The 22,294-nt window shown below is 41.3% G+C and overlaps 1 protein-coding gene across 10 annotated transcripts in view; it reads left to right on the top strand.

The window, feature by feature from the left end:
* The window catches only part of MAPK10 (mitogen-activated protein kinase 10), a 104,127-nt gene that overhangs the window by 66,834 nt on the left and 14,999 nt on the right, over window positions 1-22,294 (top strand). For 5 of the 10 annotated variants that reach the window (XM_085222533.1, XM_085222534.1, XM_010709719.3 and 2 more), the window contains 6 exons: window positions 957-1,174; window positions 7,908-8,037; window positions 9,366-9,424; window positions 10,556-10,694; window positions 11,699-11,864; window positions 14,524-14,595. In XM_085222533.1, coding sequence (XP_085078659.1) covers window positions 957-1,174; window positions 7,908-8,037; window positions 9,366-9,424; window positions 10,556-10,694; window positions 11,699-11,864; window positions 14,524-14,595 — 784 coding nt within the window. Of the gene's footprint in view, window positions 1-956; window positions 1,175-7,907; window positions 8,038-9,365; window positions 9,425-10,555; window positions 10,695-11,698; window positions 11,865-14,523; window positions 14,596-19,587; window positions 19,660-22,294 lie in introns of all 10 variants that reach the window. The other 5 variants (XM_085222538.1, XM_085222537.1, XM_085222541.1 and 2 more) reach the window with 2 other exon arrangements.

Below are 22,294 nucleotides of genomic sequence, written 5' to 3'. Positions count from 1 at the left end.
CTAGGACACTTCAAAGCCTCCGAATGAGGCAGCTGGGATTAACCACCCTGTCAGTGACCACGGGCACTCTGGCAGGATAACCGACAGAAAAAGGGCATTCATTCATCCCAAGGCAAACCAGAGAACCCCAGTTATTGGCAGGATCAGTTCTCTATTTTTAATGCCAGTTTTATGGAACATTGCAGTTGCGTATTTTTTAAATGAAAAAATCGTATCCTTCAAGGAAACTTTGTTTTCCCTTTCCCCATCAAAATTCGTCTTAGTATTATTGTTCAGTCACATAGCATTGTTGATTATTCGGATTTACTGAAAAAACAGTTTATATCAGAGAAATTAGGAAAATTCAAACGTTGCGTTTGTGAGCACTGGAAATGAATGCAGGGGAAGAGAGATGCAAGTGCGGCAGCAGATGTACATTTGGGCTCTATTTCTCCTCTTCAGAGTGCATCTGGGGAACGTTGATTCCCTGGGTGAATCATCCACTGCTCCAGGACAGCTCTGTGGCATGCTGAACTTCTGTGTCCCGTGCTCAGCGTGGCATAGGATGGAATCCTCAGTTACAGACATGAAGTCACAAGTTTTATCTCGTAGTCAGTATGTATTTTACTCTGTATTCTTTCGTGAACAAAGGATACCAGCAGACCTCAAATGGCCATAATGGAACTTTATGTCTGGTAATGCCTAGGTATATGGGCAAGGTTACAGCTCTGTAGTGCTATCTTCTATGCAAGCACAACAGGTTTGTAGTAACTTGTATTATTTTTTTTCATGAAAATAATTTGTTTTCTGGGGACTAACACTAGAATGCTAGAATCACAGAAACAGCACTTTTGGTTCCCAAAAATACAGAACTGGTAAACTCTCCTCAGCTATTGAACACTGTAGTCTAAAATGACAAGAATTCATATTTTGAAATGAAACTGACTGTGTTTCTTCAATATTCTGATGTTTTACAGCTTGGGTTTCTGTCTTCCTTCCCAACCCCCTTCCCTTCTGCACAACAGGGATTTGGGAAACAAGTGGATGTGTCATACATTGCCAAGCATTACAACATGAGCAAAAGCAAAGTTGACAACCAGTTCTACAGCGTGGAAGTGGGTGACTCGACCTTCACTGTTCTCAAGCGCTACCAGAACTTGAAACCAATTGGCTCTGGGGCTCAGGGAATAGTTTGGTGAGTATCAGCACTTTCTCATTGCTTTTCAGTAGGATTTGCCTTTTGCATTTCTTCACAGTTTGCTGGTCACAGACATTGTCTAGAATTGCAAAAATGAGCATTGGGCAACAAACATCCTGAGGCAAAAGAAGCCTGATAAATTCTGCTGCTGGTGAGGATGTTAGCATGGGGTTTGTTTCTCCACATAACAAAACGCAACTAGCAAGGGAGAAAGAGAAAGAACCTGACTGCACTTGACAACTGTGACGCTATTTCCAGAGGCAGTGCAAATTACATCCTGGCTAAACCCTGTAATTTCAGTATTCATGCAGTAAAAATCAGAGAACACTGTGTAAGAACTGGTCATGTCCAGAGCATTCTGTAGCATTTGCATTGGAAAACTTTTGCAGCAAGGTAGCTGCTAATAAGTTCTCAAACAGAAAAGGGCTAAATATAGCTTAAAATGAGTCAACTAAAAGCAGCAAAAATAAAATAAAAATGAAGTCTTTTTCTTAAAAAAAAAAAAAAAAGGCAGTTAAGCTAAGTAAGATCTGTAACATAATGTGAATTTGTCTTTTATACTGATAGTTGACAGGAGATGTTAGGAATGCCTAAGGACACAAAGTCAAATGAGAAAACAAGAAAGCTGATGTGGAAAGTACTGCCAATTTCCCTAAATGGGTGAGCAATACTTTGAGGCCACAAAAGTCCGTACAGTTTCATGGGACAGATGAAGAAGTGTTATGTGACTGATAGGGCAGATGATCATTGCTGTTTAGCATGTGCCATGTTGCAGTCTACCTGTTGTGAGTCATAATTTACCAGAAAGAGACGAACAAGCTGAGAGCTGCATATTAAGAACCAATGGTAAAGCAAGAATTTGGTGGGAACTGCCGGCTTGCTGGGGGCAATGAGAACTTATCCAGCTGTTAGAGACTGCTTTAGTGTATGTCAGGAGGTGTTTTTTATCAAGTGAAAAAGGTAGGTTATTACTGCTAAGTGCCAGCTCCACATTCAGGACAAAGCTGCTGCCGGCAGTGGCAGCAGGTGTCCAGCTTCTGGACTTGTCCAAATCTTCAAAGCTCATAAGAAGTTTTGCTAGCGCTGGGAGAGTTGATTGCTGAGAATGGTTTTCTGCCTTGTCTGGCACTTGATCACAGAATGGCAGAGCCCACATCCTCAGAAACAGGAACCTTTCTTGTAGTAGTTTGTCAATAATTTGGTATCAGACCCTTCAGTACCGATTAGGTACACAATACACATTCATCTTCTGTGTCAGGGACTGCCTCAGCACTCACTTCAGGACCAGATTCCGTCTGCTAGCAGCAGCATTGCTTTCACTAACCTGGAGGTGAGATCCCCAGTGCCTCCAGCTTGTCTTACATGATTCTATAGGTAGATTGCAGCAGGGGAGTTTGCAGGAACAGTAATGCCTCTTATGGAACAGAAGTAGGCATAGGAAGCAGGGAATGTGACTATAAAAGAAGCAGGGACTTGGTCTTAATTCATTATCCTGAAATTTACATCAAGGACAAAATCATTTTCCTGTAGTGGAAACATTACAGTAAAGGTATAGAGTTCTTCAGGAGCTGATAATTTACTAAAGATCGGTGAAAAAGAGCAAGCTGTGTGATGTGTTTGTTAAAAATGTCATTGTGCCCATGTGAAATAACTAAAAGCTTGGTGAGCAAGTGTGGCTTTGGACATACTGTGCTTGGTATCTTGTGAAATTGGTGTGGGAACTTTCACTGGGATTTGTGTTAGCCGTGTTCACAAAATGGTTTTTGCTAGAAGGAGAAAAGAAAACAGCCTAGATTCTGAGCAGAGATATTCCTAGTATTGATGAGAGTACAGACTGCTTACCGTAAATCTCCCAGATGTCTGTGAGGAAGAGTGGTGTGCTTTTGGAAAACTGTTGTGGTATTGTAGATGTGATGACAATCAGATCTTGAATGAAGCAAAGTTTATAGTTTATTGCACTAAGCACTGTCAACGTACTTTGACTTTTGGCCATGAGTTTTAGGTCTGCAGTAGAAACAAAAAAACAAAAAAAAAGATAAAATGAGTTGAGTATGTTTTCCTGGTTTTAATTATGTCTTGTCTTAGTGACTGAGAGAACAGGGAACTGATACCTCTCTGCAGTCTTGTAAGGAAGGAGAGGTGGCAACTGCCTTATTTTAAGGGAGAGCAAGAGACAGATCACTTTGTGCCTGTGGATATGGACATTTAGACAAAGGAGAAGTATTCTCATGTTGCATAAAATCATCAGAAATAGACTGACGTTGGAGTCAGTGTATTTTCATGTATATTTCATGTATTTTCATTTGAATGAATGCTGTTTGTCTGAATGCAAGTTACATGTAGAATATATGCAGTGGCTTTCAGTTAACCATTTTGATACTGTCTGTGATATTTTTCATACTGCCTCTGATTTGTAGAAAAGTTATGCTGTACTGGAATATTTCAAAAACAATTTGAAGGAACTACGAGGGTTCTTGAATTTATGGTGGAATCAAGGAGAATGCTCGGTTTTCCAACAGACACCACTTACACACTTGAGGATGCAAGCAATTAAGAACATAGTGGTTGCTTGTGAAGAAACTTGGTCTGGCTAGGACCACATGGGTGCTTATAGGTGTTTCTATTATCACAAGACAGTGTTATCTGGGCAAGGTGAACCAGATCATGTCTTTCAGTTGAGATTCAGAATGTTTTATTTTTGCATTTTAGTGAAGAGTGAAAATAGGCTTTTGTACTGTAGATTGTTGGAATACAGTGTAGTGCAGTATCATCTGGAACATGGTTTATGCTTCCTTGGTTGTGTGAAAAGTTTGTGTGTCTTGGAAAAATGCTTTTGAGCAGAAAGGATGTTTTGAGAATGTTTAAGAGATCTGGTAGCTCTTCAAATCACAAGCAGCCTAATAATATCCTAGAAGCAGTAAACCGAATCTCAGTATTATAGAATTGTTTGAGTTGGAGGGGACCCTTAGAGGCCATCTAGTCCAACTCCCCTGCAATAAACAGGGATGCCTATGGCTTGATCAGGTTGCTCAGAGCCCAGTTCACCCTGACCTTGAATGTTGTCAGGTATGAGGCTTCCACCACCGCTCTGGACAACTGTGCCAGTACTTCACCACACTTAACGTAAAAAACTTCTTCCTTACATCCAATGTAAAATTCTCCCTTTTAGTTTGAAACCACTATCCCTTATTCTTTCACAACAGACTCTGTTTTCTTATAGTCCCCATTTAGATATTGAAAGGCAACTATCAGGTCTACCCAGAGCTTTCTCCAGGCTGAACAGCCTCAGCTCTCTCAGACTGTCCTTGTAGGAGAGGTGTTCCATCCCTTGGATCATTTTTGTTGCCCTCCTCTAGACACTCTCTAACAGGCCCATGTCTCTCCCGTACTGAGGACACCAGATATGGACACAGTACTCCAGATGAGGCCTCACTACAACACAGATATGCGATTTTCCTAGAAGAAAGAATATGTGCTAGAGGAGAAATTAAGTGAACAATGTATCTAGATATGCCTAGAATCAACCTGGCCCTGAAGGGAGTGATGATGTAATATTGCCAGTTTGCAGTGTTTTGTGAGTCAGAACGCTCTTTTCATAGTAGGAAGAGATTTTCAGAAAAGTTTCAACAGCATGTCTCAGTACACGCTGGTAGTTCTCTCTTAACTGGCAGTTCATTCTGGGGGAGACTAAAATAGGAGTCATAAATATTAGTGATTAAAAGTGTTACTACTTCAGGGGAAGAACAATTTTGAAGTGTTGATAAGTATCTGTTCAAAAAGCATCTTGGACATTAACCTAGAGTATTATTTTCTTTTTAATGTATGTAGACAAGTGATTGCTTGCTCCTTCAAATGCCTGAACTCTCACACAAAATCACTGGTAAACAGTGATCCAAATTATTGTTATCTGTACAAATTCATGAGCCTAAAATGAGTTTGATTTGCTTTTTTTCTTTTTTTTATTTTCAATGGAACCAGCAAAGACTCATTAAGTAGCTGATATTAGTCTTGATAAATTTATTTCACATCTGGCTAAAATTTTTCTCTGCTAAATTGTTTTGTTTCACATTATTTAAAAGACAGTTTTAACACTCTCTTTTACTTTAAAAAAATTGTCATAAACAATTGTTGGGGAAGAGTTTATTTATTGTGTTTTCTTTCTGCATAGCTGCCAGAGATATGATGGTAAACTTGGAAAAAATTTTTTAGGCTTATTATGAAATAACATTTTATAGCAAGACCCAGGGTTGAATTATGGTCCAGCTCTATAAATTCACAAATAATTCTGTAGGTGAGCAGAGTGTTTTAATACAGTTCATAGAGATTTTGTGATGTGTGTCCTGCCCCTTATTGGAGATCTTGGCCTTGCTTTTCACAGTCATCTTTCTCAGAGTAGTTCTCAGGTACTCATTACTCTCTCTCTTACTCCTGCTCCCCTAAGCCACCTGTTCAGATAACCACACTTATGCCCATGATGGAAGATTTTCTTAGGAAGGCTGGTAGGTGATTGGTGCTAACCTTCGTATTTCAAAGGAAGGAGTTCCTCTACAAGCACCAGAGAGAAGACCCACATGTGGGACCTGTGATTTCATTGTGCTAAGATGCAGTACTAGCTGTTGGTGAACAAAAGCTTCTCTCCGGTGCACAGGAAAAGGCATCAGTGCTATTAATTGACTCAGTGCAACGAATTCCCGTATTTATGTCTTGAGGTAGTTGGACACTTTCCATTTGATGGAAGGCAAGGGGAGAACTGCAGTTGAGATCCCAGTATCTCAAAGTAAATACCACTGTACAAAGGATTATTGGGGTTGTTTTTTCTTCTTCCGTAGTTGAGGAAGAAGCTGTTGCATTACATGGTGGACTGGGAATTATTCCCGAGAGCTTACAAAGGTGTTGCAGATTTTAAATCAATGCTTTTGTATCTCCTGCCTTGACCGAGAGAGAGAAAAACTCAGAAAAAGTGAACAAACAGAACAGAAACTGCAGATTGGATGCAAGGAAGATGTTTTTTACACAAAGGATGGTGAAGCACTGGCACAGTTGATCAGAGAAATGACGGATGCCCTGTCCTTGGAGACACTCAAGGTCAGGCTGGATGGGGCTCTGAGCAACCCGATCTAACTGCAGATGTTCGTGTTTACTGCAGAGGAGTTGTGTTAGATGACCTTTAAGTGTCCCTTCCAACTCGAGTGATTCTCTGGTTCTGCGATCGTCTTTTTTAAAGATGCTGGGTGATTAAGCAGTGTGAATTAGCTCAGACATTTGTCCGCTGAGATATATTTTCAATAAATGTCCTTAAATGATGGATGTGGAACAGTTAGTTGTTGAAAGATATTGTTTTTAAACTCCTCTGACTTCTTGCTTCCATAAAATGTAATACTTTATGAATAGAATAAAGATATTTTTATGATATGCTTTTATGATGTCCCATTGTGATGAACCTAGAAGAGAATGAAAGCCACAAATCCACCATAATGTCTCACATTTCTCACTATCTCTGTTAATCAATTGTTCCTTTTTGGGTATATATTTGGTGTGTTCTGATGTAGGAGTACCACTGGGAATCACAGAGTGGAGAAGACATTTCAAGGTAGACATTGCCAACTCTTTGGTGCACTTGTAAATTTTTGTTGGCTTTGTAACTCAGCTTCTGATACTTCTGTGCTTTCTGCTTTGTACACAGTCAGTAGGATAATGTGAGTAAATACCTACAATACACAAGGATTAAGAGGAAAAAACGTGATTTTGAAGAGTTGCTCTGGTGCTTCAGGTTGTTGTTGTTTGAACAACAAGAAGTGATTTGTTGGAGTTACCTTGTGGTGAATACACTGCTGCTTTTCTTGCTGCAGCAAAAACATTTAGTAAACTTTTCCACATTCTTGGGAAAAGGAATAATCAGGAATGGGATCTGAGGACTGTTTTAGTCTGAGAATATTTCTAACTTGCATTTATAAAATGCAGAAGCTGGAATTTGTGATATTATATTTGGGCAACCAAAATAAGTAGTTCAAACTTACAAGAGGTAAAAATAATCAAAATACGTGAAAGTTGTGCAAAATATTTTAAAACTTAAAAGGAGAACTTGAAAAGCCCATTTTTAAGAGGCCACTTTGCAAACCCAAGCTGAATTTCTTCATGTACTCAATTTTTTTAATTAAGCATACATAACAATTTATTTTCTTTATGAAAGGGAAACGAGAAAGAAATTTTGAGAAATAGTTCTGTTTCCAGGCATGTAATTGGAACTGGATGATATGGTCTAAGGGAATGATTAAATAATATGATTCCATTAGAAAATGTGATAAGGAAAAGACTAAATGAATTCTAAATAAAAGTGGAGGATGGTTCATTGAGACACTTGGTGAAAATGTCCTTAATCACGATAGGAGTTGCAGAAGCCTTTCTGCTGTACCCACTATACTGAGCTGCTTTGCTGTCTCCTCCAGTTCTCGCTGTACTTTTACTTAGATTTAATTAATCTTTTATTTCTACCCCTTAAAAATAAAGGTTAGACTCCTAAGAAACTGGATGTCAGAAGTAGGGGTACATGATCTTCCCTGCTGATGTGGTTCCTTTCATTGGCTTCTTTCCTCTCACTAGACAATCTCTCCTTGTCCCGGCATTTTCTTCAAGTAAAGGAAAAATAGAAGACTTCAGGTTCAGGAATTTTCCATAGGAAATGAAAGATCTCCTTTAAGATGTATAACCCCTGTATTTGTCATGATTGCAGTGCTGCATATGATGCCATCCTTGATAGAAACGTGGCCATTAAGAAGCTCAGCAGACCATTCCAGAACCAAACCCACGCCAAGCGTGCTTACAGAGAGCTGGTCCTCATGAAGTGTGTGAATCACAAAAATGTAAGTTTTATGCAGGGACTCAGACTGGTGTTTTGGTTTGTTCAGAAGAAAACTCTTCTTTTGGGGGTGTTTTTTAATTTAAAATTAATTTTAATTTAAAATTTAAAAAGAGAGGAAGAGAGAAATGAAAAGTGAACTGATCAAGGGCTGCTTTTTCTCTGATGATGCGTGGCCACATAGGTAAGTGATTTTCTTTCGTGTACATCTGTGAAGACTGTACCAAATGGGAGCCCTGACAGGAGAGTAGGGATGATGGAAAGAGAGAGAACGCAGCACGTTTTTCTCTACTGTTTTTCTCTACTTTTCTTCTTCCTGTTTCTCTGGAAATGGGGAAATGTTGGTTGGCATTCTGGCTCGAACCACTTGTCACTGAGTATGAAACTCAAAGAGGTGTCTCTTGAGTTGGGGTACTCATGCTCAGGTATCAAACCTTGATCAGGACTTCACTTGTCACTTTAGCACTCGCTTCCCCATCTCTAGGCATTGACTTATCCCTCTGCTCTCAGTGTGTCCATATAGGGTGTCCTGCCTCTTCCTTGGCAACATGGGTTGAAGTTGCCCTCACTCAAACCAACCTAGAGGCCTTTGGAAAGACTTTGGTCCTTCCTGTAAGCAGGGTGATATTGCATTCTCACTTTGTGATTTCAATATCCTGGAGGAGAAAGAAGAGTTGCAAGGAAACAGTGTTCATGTGAAAGATATAATTGAAAAGAAATGCTGCATAAAGGCTGCTGACAACACAGCATTGGCTAGGTCAGAGTTCTAGCCCATCTGTTTTAAGAAGTGTGCATAAGGGGAAGATTGGAAAGACAGGGAAAGACAAACCCAGAGAGTAGAGCAGACAGGAAGTGAGAGGTAAAATACGGTCCTCTTGGTGGCTGTGTTTCTGTCTTCTGCCTTTGTTGCCCACACAAAAGGAAAAACACAGGGAATTTGGATTCCTCAGGTCACATTTTTTCAATTCCTCACATTTAAGAAATTTCAGGCTGCAGCATGAGGACAGTTATTGTGGATAGATCCTCAGTCAGTTTTTGAATTGAGCTCTCAACATTCAGAGGACTCCTTCACCCTGAGCATGTGGCTAGTCATCCGTCGTCACTAGTCCTTCTCTTAGAAACAAATGCAATTGCACCTTGAAGACAGCTTGGAGATCTGAGGCATTTTATTTTGAATACTACTGACTTCTTACTGATCCATAAAGTGAGAAGTGTTGGTATTAATCGAGCAGTGAAAAATAGAGTTTATCTTTTAATACGTGCTTCAAAATGAGTTTGACTGCTTTACCTTTATCACTTCTATTCCTCCTTTTGCTTTGCTCTGTCTTTCAGATTATCAGTTTATTAAATGTCTTCACGCCACAGAAATCTCTGGAGGAGTTCCAGGATGTGTAAGTAACATGGGAAATAATTAAACCAAAGCTTTTGAAATGCAGTGTTTTAGTGTACCATGAATGTAATAACTCAGCAGGTTATGAGCCTCTCTGAAAAATGTCCATGAGTAGTCTGCACTGTGATCAGACAGCTATCTGCATTCCTGTGTTCAAAGCATCTATGAGGTGCCAATACTGGGCTTCTGAAGTTCTCTAAGTGTGCAGCAATTTATTCCGAAATAATTGACTTTGAGAGTGATGGATGTTGAACATCCTTCATGTTTGCATTATAATAACCTCTGACTGCCTTTAATTGCTTGCCTGGGTAACTCATACTCAGTGCAGAGGACAACTGCATCTCTGCTGGGCATTGTCCAGTTGCAAAAGCACTGCTGTGCAGAGTATGAAGCTGCACCAAATGGAACTACAAACAGTACTGTGTAGCTCTATTTCTTCTAGCTTTCAGTCTTACCAGTATCTTGTATGCATGGTATGGAAATGTATTCCTATTCTGTACTCGGATATTCAGTAGTGATAAGAGACAAATAGTTGTCAGAGTTGGGCAAGGATGGTTTTAGTATTAGTATATGAATGTTCTACATCGTATTGTTCCTGCAGACATACGCAGAGCACAGGAGGTTACCAGTGCTGAGAGAAGATGAGGCGTGCATTTCACATAGAAACAGAAAGCTGATATTCTCCCCAAAGTTTGCTGTCATGTTGCAATGAGGATGTAATTAAGTGGTGCACAGAAGTTGAGCAATTTGTGATCACATAAGCTGTATTTCTGAGATGCCTGCTAAGAAATGTGCCAATGTGTTGAATCTATTAATTTCCTTCTGAAGGGGATTGGGTTCAGGTTTTGCTGAGGTTGTCAATAAAGTTTGTTTACTAGAAGCTCAGGACCAATTACTGAGTTAAGCCATGAAGTCGTAGGAGGAGTCTGGAGCCATTTCATGTGTGGATGCATGTTGGATCTGCTCAGACTGCACTTGGGTTTCTGCATGTGCTGTGGGAGCCATTACTGAAGGCCACGCGGCCATGGCATGGGACCCTTGTGACTTTTCTGACGTTGTTAGTTACTGGAGGCGATGCTGTGGTTCTTCTCAACACAGTTGATAACCTTCCTGGCTTTGCTGTTCCATTCAGTTACCTGGTGATGGAGCTGATGGATGCCAACCTGTGCCAGGTGATTCAGATGGAGCTAGACCATGAGCGAATGTCCTACCTGCTGTACCAAATGCTCTGCGGCATCAAGCACCTGCACTCTGCAGGAATTATTCACAGGGTAAGGAAACTCCAGTTTGGAACTCAGGATGGCAAATGCCATCCCTGTGGAGACTTTGGAAACCTGTTGAGTTTCTTGTGTGCTGTGGGTCTAAGCCCTAACCTCCAGTAAAATTACTGTGCATTTACCAATTACAGCCCATTCCATTCACAGTTGCTTCATGTCTGTTTTAGAACTGTCCTTAGGTAATGTGCTTATTAAAAATAATGATAATAATCACCAATATGCACTGGAAATCACCAAAGGGGTTATGATCTCTGAAATGTCTACAGAAATGTTATTGCTCCTTAAAATATGGCTGTGAGTGTGGGAGGTAGCACTGTGATCCTTAACAACAGAAGATCAGTTTGTGTGACTGGGAGCATATGAGGCAGTGCTAAATGGATTAAAAACATCTCTATTCTTAATTACAATGGTCTTGTACTAATTTTGTATTTCCAGCTGAAAAAAAATAAGTATGTCCCTTTCCTTATGAATGGAAGAGCATAGGGCTACTAAAATGGTTCACAAGAGGAATGTTGCCTTACAGTAAGCAAAGGTTTTATTTCTTGCTATGTTGTATGTACGTAGGAAGATGTGGATATGGTTTCAAGATAATTTCTGAGAAAGGATGAGTTGAATTCTTATTAAAACAAATGAAGCAAAACAATTTCCACGTAAGACAGATGGAATATCTCTGTGAGACTGACAGCATTAAAAAAAACCCCACAAAATAATACTTTAATACTCATCTGAACTTCTCAAGCAGCCCAATGAAGTTATTTCACACCAGTAAGCTCCCACTAAGTGAGTACAGCCTCAGGGTACACCCAATGGACAACACTTTTTGCAAGATATTGCAGAGAAACAGTCACGAAGTTTTTGCCACATGCTTGCGAGTGATTTCTGATAGAAACCACGAATGAGTGCAGGAGTATTTTAAGGGTGGCCTAAAAAATCAGTGTCAATCCCTGCTGTGGCTATGGCTTTATGCACTCTTTTCACTCTTTCACAATCTTCTGCAGGATTTAAAACCAAGCAACATTGTGGTAAAATCTGACTGCACACTGAAGATTTTGGATTTCGGGCTGGCCAGGACCGCGGGCACCAGCTTCATGATGACTCCGTACGTGGTGACACGGTACTACAGAGCACCGGAGGTCATCCTGGGAATGGGCTACAAGGAGAACGGTAGGGCTGCATGTCGGAGCACACAGGTGTGAGGTGGATCTGTGGCTGTAGGGGCACCAGGAGGAGAAACAGAAAATGTATCAGGAAAAGACATCATGAATATAAAAGGCAGGTGATGGGGAGGAGGTTCTCGTTCTTGGGTGCTGCAGGAATCTACTGTTTTTGCGATGTAATAATGGATGGAGTTATCAGTGTGGGATTGCAGAATAATGGGAAACTGTTCCCATAGTTATTGTTGAGCTAATTAAACACAAAGAGGCCTTTCCAAGCACCAGGTGTTTTGCTTCTGTGACTATGAAGGTACAAACTTCTGGTACTAAGCAACAAGGGATTTGGGGCTGGGTCTCTGGATTGTTTGAGGAAGGAAGAAGCTGAAGTAGGCAATCCTGATCCCTCTGATTTCTCCAAACCTGGGAGTAGATCTGAATTTCAAAACCAATTTCTATCTTTATGATAGGTTTAACTGAAGTTGCAGGTTTTGTTGACTGAATTAATGTGGCTGAGATCTAGGTGTAAATTCTGTAGTTTGAGTCTCTTCTTAATGGAAAGTAGAGTTGGAGAGAAGAGAAAAAAAAAATTGAAGCTTAAAAGAAAAATAAATCATTCATCTATACTTGCATCCAGATGTAGTTTCTATCCAGATGTGAATTGTGTTTTGCTCTGAAGAATCCAAGAGGGAATTAGGGAACTCTTGGTCCCTGGAAACGTTGGGAAGAGCAAGGAGGGTGCACATGCTATGGAGGAACAAGCATGGACAATGCACATTTTGCAAGGAATGAAGGGGAAACTTTAAACATTATTCTTATTTTACACCTAAACTCAGAGTGCCAGATAGACTGAGCAGGGAAGCAAGGAATAAAGCATGCAATGGAGAAAAGTGCTTGGTCTCAGGTTTTGTCCTCAGAAGCTGCCACTCCTCTGTTTGACAAAGAGACTTATCAGAGACAGAGGTCTTTGCATTAATTATTTGTGATGATTGTGAGTTCACAGTGCAGATTTTGATGTGAAAATCAAGAAAGAAGACAGTTACTGAGTAGATTCTAACAGTACAGAAAAATATTTATACTTTATATAAGAGCAATGTTTCTTGAAGGACTTTGATGAGTGTCACTATTGAACTTGACCTGGGCTCGGCATGCTTTACAGCTCCTTACGCCAAGTACCAACTTGTTTTTTCTTTCAAAATGTAGTAAATAAATCTTTGTTGTTGTAATCATCCCTGAGAGGACAGAGAATGCACTCAGTTCTCAAAATGACAATCAGAAAATCTTAGGGACGCTTTTGAGATGAAGTGTACAGCTGGGAAAGTTCCAAGGGTTGTTGCCATGTCTCCCAGGGAAGGAACAGAAGGGCTGCTCTCTGCTCCCTGCTCCTGTGCTGCCACATTACTGAAGCTCCCCTCCTATTTTCCCCTTTCTATGCCCATTGCCTGTATAAGGACTCTTCACTGCTTTCATTTTCTTTCTGCACTGGGTTGGCTAAAGATGTAGCATTAACACTGGTTTGCTGCGCTTCCCAGGGAAGCTCCCAAAGCCATCACTGTGAAGAAAACCGCTGCAGCCTCAGGCATGCTCCTGCTGTCCTGTGCCCCATACCCTGTACCCTCCTTGTCCCAGATGGAACATTTCACCTTTATTTTGTTTGACCAAGAGATGAGTTGTTTGTTTTCTTGGTTTGTTTTGGACTACTTTTGAAGGTTAAAAAGGGAGAAGAAAAATAAGAAAAAGTGGCTGTGGAGATAAAAAAAAAAAAAGCTACAAAGTGAGAATGCAAAACAGTTTTTAAGGCAGCTTTTCCCCCTAATGCTGAATCTGGATCTTTTCTTTCTGAGCACACTGTGTCATTCTGTAGTTGACTTTTTTTTTCTTACAAGACCTGAAGGGGAGAAAAAAAACCGCTCAATTCAAGCATATAATGTGACTGCGCTCATTACACCTAAAGCCTGAATGTAGGATCAGGAGGATAAGAAACAGTCTTGTGGGTGCTTGTCCCACAGAACAATGATTTATGTTAGCATTTATTTTGAGTACCAATGGAGTAAAGGAAGGTTGCAGACCAGCCTTATGCTCTGTTTCTTTCCAGATGGTATGTAGACACTGACAGGCGCATTCTGATATGGATAGGATGTGGGTTCAGATCTTCGAGCAGCAGTTGTAGATAGCCCCTAAGTGTGGTACTTATCCACATGGCCTTTGCTTACAGGAGTAGTTCCATTGGGAACCTCCTAACCTCCTGTGCACTGCCACAGGACGGAGTCCACAGACTATGCAGCTGCACATGGGCTTTGCTCGGACAATCACTGCCTGGGCTGTTGGCTTTGCTTTTTCATTTCAAAACAAATTGAGTTTTTTTCACCATAAACTCAGCATACGCCATGATTTGGTGCAGTTGTTACTGGCTAATAGTGAGCCTTTTTCCAACAGTATTGCTTTTGATTTTCTTGCACCATTGTTGCTCACTACCACTGAGCTAACTGACACAGCTTGTACTTACGTGTTTATTTGAGCTTCTATGAGATGTGGGGAAAGAAAAAACTGAAGACAAAATGATTGGTATTGCTCTGCTCACCCTGCTCTTTGTCCCCTGCTTTAGGAGTGAAATGTCATAGTTAACTTTGCTTTTTTTCCTTCTTCTCCACCTCCTGTCTCTGCTGTCCTAGTGGATATATGGTCTGTGGGATGCATTATGGGAGAAATGGTTCGCCACAAAATCCTCTTTCCAGGAAGGGATTGTATCCTTGTGCTATGTGCTGCAGCTTCACCCATCATTTGTTCCTCTCCTCCACCCACCCCCTTTGCCATGTAACAAATGTACCAGGATTACAAAGATAGCAGCAAGAAATTGAATCCCAGCGGTATGAGTGAATAGAAATAGCGCACTGCTGATATGGACTACATCAAAAATGAAAAACAAATGCACAGAATTATTTCAGCCAAATAAATTATTTTAATGGCTGTAATCATTCCACTTTATGCAATTCTTACGTGATACTTATAAGCAACATAGGAAACAAGCATTATGATTGCAAATTGGATAGCTTGTTATTCTTCAAAAGAAAAATATGGAAAAAAAAATACTATTTTGTCCCTTCTGGTTCCTATAACTCTGTTTTTCTGCTTCAGTGATTTGGAAACAGTGACGTTGTAGCATTTGTGGTGACATCATGACCTTTTGCTTGCTAATGCATCATGGATTTGGGTTCATATCAATGCTGTATGGGCTCCCAGTTGGGTCAATACAACATTTTTTTCCTTAAAAAAAAGAAGAAAAGATTGAATCACACAGTTTAAAGTGTCTGTATCTCCAGTGTGGTTTCAAATGGAAATGAAATAAGGTGCTCAGTGTGAAAATGAATTTTCCCTTACTTGCATGATGTCTGTCTTGTAGATTAAACTGCATTTCCTTCTCATCTTGTTCTTCTCGTCTTGGGCGATATTATTTTTGCCACTTTCAGGGTGGTGAAAGCAATATTAGAAAAATGAACACAAAGACGAGGTGCGTACTGAGCCTTCAGTTTAGCACAAAGTCAGCCAGGCAACCCACCTGCATGGCTGGAAGGGCAGGGAATGCACAGCTGGCCCATCAGAATAACATCCACCAACATGACATGTTTTTTATACATTCAAAACCAAAGCAATTCCTTTCAGCAAACTGACAGAAAGACTTTCTAAAGATCTGTGCTCACAGAGACTAGCAGTTGGGATGAAGAAAAATCCTGCTTTGTACGCATGTTATCATGGAACTATGTATTTATTTATTTATTTATTGCTGGTTCTCCATTGATTTCTGTAGTGTTGGACAATTAGGTGCTTTTGGCCCTGAAAAAATTCAGATCTCTAAATGCCATGCTCTTTTCCTTTATTTTTTCTTTAACATTCAAAGAAAAACTGCATGTTGTAATAGATGTGAGTTTCAGATTTCAACACTGAGGAAAACACTTCTGTTTGAGCTATTTGGAGGTGTTTCGGTAATTTTTTAGTTTATTAAGTAAGCAACCAAATTACAGGGAAAAAAGAAAAGGTATTTCAGTGTAAAAATGTAGCACCATGGTTGGCAGATGGCTCTCCTTTACAACAAGAAAAGATATTGGGTCCTGCCCATTCCTAGAGCTAAAATGTAATAAGTCATATAATTTAAACCACGTAGTTTTGAAAAAGATCATGTGAACATGGGAATTGCTATATTTCTTTCTGACTCTGAGAGAAATCTGTTATGACAATGCCTTATTTGGGGATAGCATCAGAATATTGATGGAGCTTTTGGACAAATCATTGTGAATTTGGTGTCAGATCAACATTGTAAATCACTGAAATTCCATCCCTGGAAATGTTGTGTGTCTGTGCTAGCCCATAGCTGCTACTGTGTGTTATCAGTGGCTTTTTTTTTCCAGATGATTTAGAATAAAAAGAATGGGAGGATAAGAAATAAAAGAGATCTGAGGTCCTTTATCTACAGAACACGGTAGGACACTTGAGCCAGAGCAGGGCAGAGAATTGGCCATTCCAATGCTGTCAGTTTGCAGTGAGCCCACTGCTGTTCAAAATATCGGAATATCTTCCATCCACATGGAATGTAGCAACAGGAAATCACACAGAAAATCCCTGTATTTCTTTTTAGTTGCCCAAGGCAGGGAGGTTTCTTTGTCTGACACTGTCAAAAATGCAGCTTTCAGTTGGTTTCCAGATGGATTTACAGATCAAAGAATTGCTGGCAAATCCTAGTAAGCCTCTGTAGTCAGCTGTTCGCTGGATGCTTCCTCCATTCTTGTCTCAGTTACTTGAGTATTAGTGGGAACAACTGAAAGCTGCCCAGCTCTGAGTGCTGCAGAAGTACAGAGGTTTTGAAACTCCAGAACTTGGCTGAAAGCTGTATCCAGCTCTCATTGATAATAACTTCCAAATCTCAGAGAATTGCATGTTATGGATTGGAAATGTATTTGTGTATCTTTTTTTTAAAGATAAGACAGAACTCAAAACAGTCTGAATACTTACCTCACAGTGTATTAGGATCAAAGCTGCTGAAACCGCAGCAATGTTCCAGTTCCCCATGTAACTCAGTGGGAAAGAAACCAGGGTAATAGTATTTATTTTCAGTAGCAGAGAAGAGGCATGGAAAGGTTCATGCTCCAGTAAGTTTATATGAGAGTGTTTAATGAGATCAAATCTGAAATACTTCTTTGGCCGTAGAAATACATTGCAATAGCAGCTCAGTGTCTTAAGTTTGGCTTGGCCTAGGGTATTTATGATCTGTTTGATGTGGGATCAGAACCAGGGAGAGGTTCCATATAGTGGAAATATTTCCACGTGGTTTGTGGTGTGCACTTCCTTGAGCTGGCTGTGCCAGGGAGGCATGTGGTGTCCTAGGAATACTTGCTCCTATTGTGAAGCATACATGCACACTCAGGTGGACTGATTAAAAAAAGATTGTGTTTGGGCATTAATTTCAGGAGAGCTTTGTGCAGTGAGCTGACTCACAGAGATTTTTTATGAGATTATAGTAATAATTAAAAATCCTTCACTCATGGTAATCCATGTCACAGGTGTTCTGACGCAGAAGGGACCTCTCACCGAGGGCTGCCCAAATCTAAGTCATTTCACTTCAAAAACTTGGGTAACAAGTTGTAGATTTAACTCATTGCCACTCAGTTTTGGATGATCCTAAAGCATCAAGGCGAAGAATTGCTGAGACTGTGCCTAGAGCTGTGCACATATCTATGTGACAGCAAACATCAGTGTGCATTTCTTTGTATTTTAAGGATATTCCACAGTTTTGGTGAACCATCATCAATCTTTGGGAATATCTTGCATTTGGAAAAAAAATAATAATTTAAACCAAGGTAAATTCTCGTGGAATTGTGTGAAAATGCTCTTGGGGTGTTTGTTTTTCTGATGTTTGCACTACTGAAATATCTTACGCTCTATCTGAGTTTGTGTTGGACTCAGTGGAACAGAGGACTGAGACTAGTGGAGCACGGTCCAGTGCTCTCAAACCCTTCACAGATTTCTGACCACTGCTGCTGGATATGGACTGTAACAAACCCCTGACTTTCAGAACTCACTGCTTCTCTTGAACATGCAGTGGTACTTCAACTCCGATCTGGTTTATTGGCTCAGAAGAGCAGTGGGGGGAAAGCAAGGAAGAAGGCAACAATTATTCTCTTCAGTCATCAGATATATTCAGATGTTTGTCTTCACTGCTTCTTATTTTGCAGTTTTAGAAAGTTTCCTTGCCAAAACCTGAGGAGCAGAGTCGAAAGAATAATCTCTGCCTCACAGCATTTTCAGTTCAGTAGGCGGCCAGTGGAACTTCTTGGCTGCTGCATAGAGCAGTGATGTTCCAAGGCAACCTCTGGCAATAGAAAGGGGGTTAACAGCTGAACAAACAACTGCTTGCTCAATCTTCCCCTAATACTTTGCATGCTATCCAGCTTGTGATGAAAGCAACAACAATTTGCATCTCTGGGTTTGCTTACTGCTTCCCAACAAGTAGCCTTCTGTTCATTTCTCTATTTAACTATTTATTTGTTTTGGAGAGATTCAGCTTCTCATATGCTAAACAAAGCAGCAGATAACCTTTAGACCCGGCATGGAACGTTTTCCTCAGATTTGAACATTAGCATTCAGAACCCAATCCCTTTTTAGCTGTTGCTTGGTGTAACATTGCAGGAATACATGTAACCCAGCAGCATGATGCTTTCCTTTTTCTCCCCCAGCTTCTGGTCCTGAGAGAGCAGGCTGTCTCTTTTCATGCTTCCATGCCCTATGGCTCAATCATAGAGCAAGGATAGCAGAGGTAATGTGGTTTTATGGCAGTATGTCAGTACTGGGAAAAGCACCACCTTAGTTCCATGCTGGATGTGAAGAGTGTTATTTCCATACTGTGTTCCAATTTAGATAGTGGCAAGCTGTGTTTAATCCAGCTGAACTGCTCTTCTTTGTAACAGGTGAACAGTTCCCTGATTTGCTCTGGAATTCGGTGCAGAAGGTACAGCTCAGTGCTGTTGTGTCTCCACTGCCCCATTGAGAAATGGGTGTTCCCTGTCACATAGAACAAAAATCAGAAGATTCCTGAACCTCCTGTGCACTGCTGGCATCACGGAGTGCTGATGGGAGGGGGCCAGCAGGCTGCAAGGGAGCACTGTGCAAGTCCAGTGCTCTCCACAACTTCTTTTCACACCCCTGAGTAAGAGGTGAATGTGTCTTCATGGGATCCAGGCTGCTTCTGTGGTTTCTGTCTATTCAGCTTCAGGAAACATGAACATATCTCTGTAGCTGAAATGAGAAAGGAAAAGCAGTTTGCATCTCCTCACTGAATGCAAAGAGCAGCATTCACCTGCAGTGAGAAGCAGAATGAACCTGGATAACGAATGCAAATGGAAGTGTTAGAGGAGAAAAAATATACCAATTGGTGAATTTGAATTATAAAGGGTTCCTATGACACAGTAAGCAGCTGTGGATCTCATTCAGGTTGTTGGGTTTTTTTTGTTGGTTTGGTTTGATTTGGTTTTTGTATTTAATATTATTGTATTTCTACCATATTGGGGTAAGGAAAAGTGTTTGAGTGGATCTCTCCTGGACCTGCTGTGCTGCTACAGCTCACACGTGCATGAATGGAACATCTCCGTAGGGCAGCTCCTATGCCACATGCAGTCAGATACGTCTCTCATTGATTTGTTGTTGTGTTCCTGTTTGCTTGTTTACCTCCATTTCATTTCTGTTTTCAGTCGACATGTGGTCAGTAGGGTGCATCATGGGCGAAATGGTTAAAGGTGCAGTGTTGTTTCCTGGCACCGATCGTATCCTTCCTTGCGGCCACTTGGTTTAGTGGGCACCCAACGCTTCCCTCCAGTCCCATATGCAGGGCTGCTGCTAACACACACCATGCTGCTTCCAAGCAGTGAGGCCCAATCTCACCTCCAAATCTTTGAAATCCAAATGTCTGTAAGCCATCACCTTACAGCCTTACACACAGCAAGCTTGTTTCTGGCTGTGCTGCGTTACCAGTGGCTGGACATCGTGAGTTTTTCCTGCCCCGTAACTGAGAGTCCTTAAGTTCAGGCTGTGATGCAGTGGGCACAAGTTGCTGCTTATCCCAGGACGATGGGAGAGAAGCTCTGCAGTCAGTAGGCAGACAGGAGTAACTCAGACCTGATTTTTGGTTGTTATGCAAATGGTGCTAGGGTAGCAGAGAAGGAAATGGCCACAGGGTAGGGATTTTCACTGACAGAGTACATGTGCTAGTGTTACATACATACTAATTCAATGTAGCACTCCATTTGTTGCCTCACTCATGCTTTAAAGGGTACAATATTGTCATTAAAATGTGAAAAAGGAATATCTGAAGAGCAGAAAATCAATGATAATAGGAAATGGCAGTAATATTTTCACAACCTCATCTAATAGTGTTCTACTTTGAGTTTTGCACTAACTGGTGTTGGACCGAAAGGAATGCCAGAACTCCTGTGAGTTTCGTGTGTTGTCAGAACTGCATCTCGTTCACAGGTGTAGCAGTACACCTCTCACTTCCCAGTGCCCCTGGGACTCATTAGCACTATTAGTGTTCTGGGAGGGTCTGGCCCAGGTTGTGCCACTGTGATTTCTGTGACTGGAGGGGTAATAATTGCAGTATGGGTTGAGTGCAGCTCAGTGCTGTAGTCTGAACTGCTTTAGGGCTTTGGACTGAAGTGCTATAGGATTCCATTTGAGAAATCCACAAATAAGCACAACAGAAATTCACTGAATCATAGAATGGTTTGGGTTGGAAGGGACCTTTAAGATCATCTCGTTCCAACCCCCTGCTATAGGCAGGGATACCTCCCTCTAGACCAGGTTGCTCAGAGCCCCATCCAGCCTGGCCTTGAGTGCTTCCAGGGAGTGGGCATTCACAGCCATACTAGGCAACCTGTTCCAGTGCCTCAACACCTTTACAGTAAAGAATTTCTTCTAACATCTAGTCTAAATCCACCCTCTTCCAGTTTAAAATCATTTCCCCTTGTTCATTCACTATCTGTCCTTATAAAAAGTTTCTCCCCAGCTTTGCTGTAGGCCTCCTTCAGGTAGTGGAAGTCTGCTTTAAGGTCCCCCCAGAGCCTTCTGTTCTCTAGGCTGAAGAACTCCAGCTCTCTCAGTCTGTCCTCACAGGGGAGCTGGTCCAGTCCTCTGATCACCTTCGTGGCCCTCATCTGGACCTGCTCCAACAGCTCATGTCCTCCTTGTATTGGAGACCCTGGAACTGGGCACAGTGTACTCCAGGTGGGGTCTCATGAGAGCGGAGTAGAGGGGCTCCCTTGATCTGTTGGTCATGTTTCGGGTCACTGCTATCAATGAGGATATGGCTGACATTCAGGGCTACAAACATACACTGCTGGCTCATGTTAAGTCTTTTATCAACTGACACTCCCAAATCCTTCTCTTGAGGGCTGCTGTTGAGCCATTCTCCACCTGACCTGTACCTGTGCTTGGGATTGCCCCAACCCAGGTGTAGGACCTTGCACTTGTGGCCTTGTTGAACTTCACAATGTTGGCAAATTGAATGTGTCCTACACAGTGTTTTAAAATTGCTTGCTTTCATGCAGCTGCAGAATTATTTAAAAGAAATCACAAAAAAAACCTCCATAATTAAACCATTACGGGGTGTTTCTTATTGCAGCAACCCCTCTGAAATCAGCACAAGCAGCTGCTGATGCATTTGGGATTGTTCTGTAAATGGGCTGATGCTCTTCATTTGTACTTAAAACATGCTGCTGAATTTGCACTGTACTTTATGCTTTGCTCTGCTTTTCTCTGTGTTCCACCAGCATCTATTCAGCAACATAGGAAGAGGGCTGCTGCCACCACCAGTCAGCCAGCAGGGTGCCAGGGCCATGGTGCCTCATGGCTGCATGGAACATCACTGGCATCTCTGCAGTAGTGTGGTTACAAATGCTGACAGCAGAATGAGCTGTTTGCCTTTTCCCAGTGGTTAAGTGTTATAGAGCATTCCGCATCATTTCTGTTTCCTGATCAAAATGGTCCATGCAGCTGAACGACGTGCAGTGATCTCAGGTGGCCGTGGAAGAAAATGTTATGCTGTTAATGCAGAGTGGAGTGCTTGGTTCAGGTACAGCTCTGCTCCACTTGTGGAGTATCTTTGAATTCCCTGAAATCAATTTAGATGGTGGAGTTGAGAGCAGAACTCAGTAGTTGTTCTTCTTTAAAACTGCAGTTCAGAGAAAATGCTTTGCAATGCCAGAAGTCCCTTAGGCCTTTCCTGAACCCTGGAAATGTAAGATTTCTCTACTGCGTCTGCTCCATGGACTCGATGGAGTTTAACATGACTTAAAGCTCCTTTCTCCCTTCTTTCATGATATTTCAAGATTGAGTGCAATGGTTACAGACAAACTGTTCTCAGGAAGCTAGATCATGCTTTTGCCTCAAGCAAGGAGAGAAGGA

This window comes from Meleagris gallopavo, chromosome 4, assembly GCF_905368555.1.
Source record: "Meleagris gallopavo chromosome 4, MGAL_WU_HG_1.1, whole genome shotgun sequence".
Lineage (NCBI taxonomy): Eukaryota > Metazoa > Chordata > Aves > Galliformes > Phasianidae > Meleagris > Meleagris gallopavo.
This window is presented reverse-complemented; position numbering and strand designations above follow the sequence as displayed.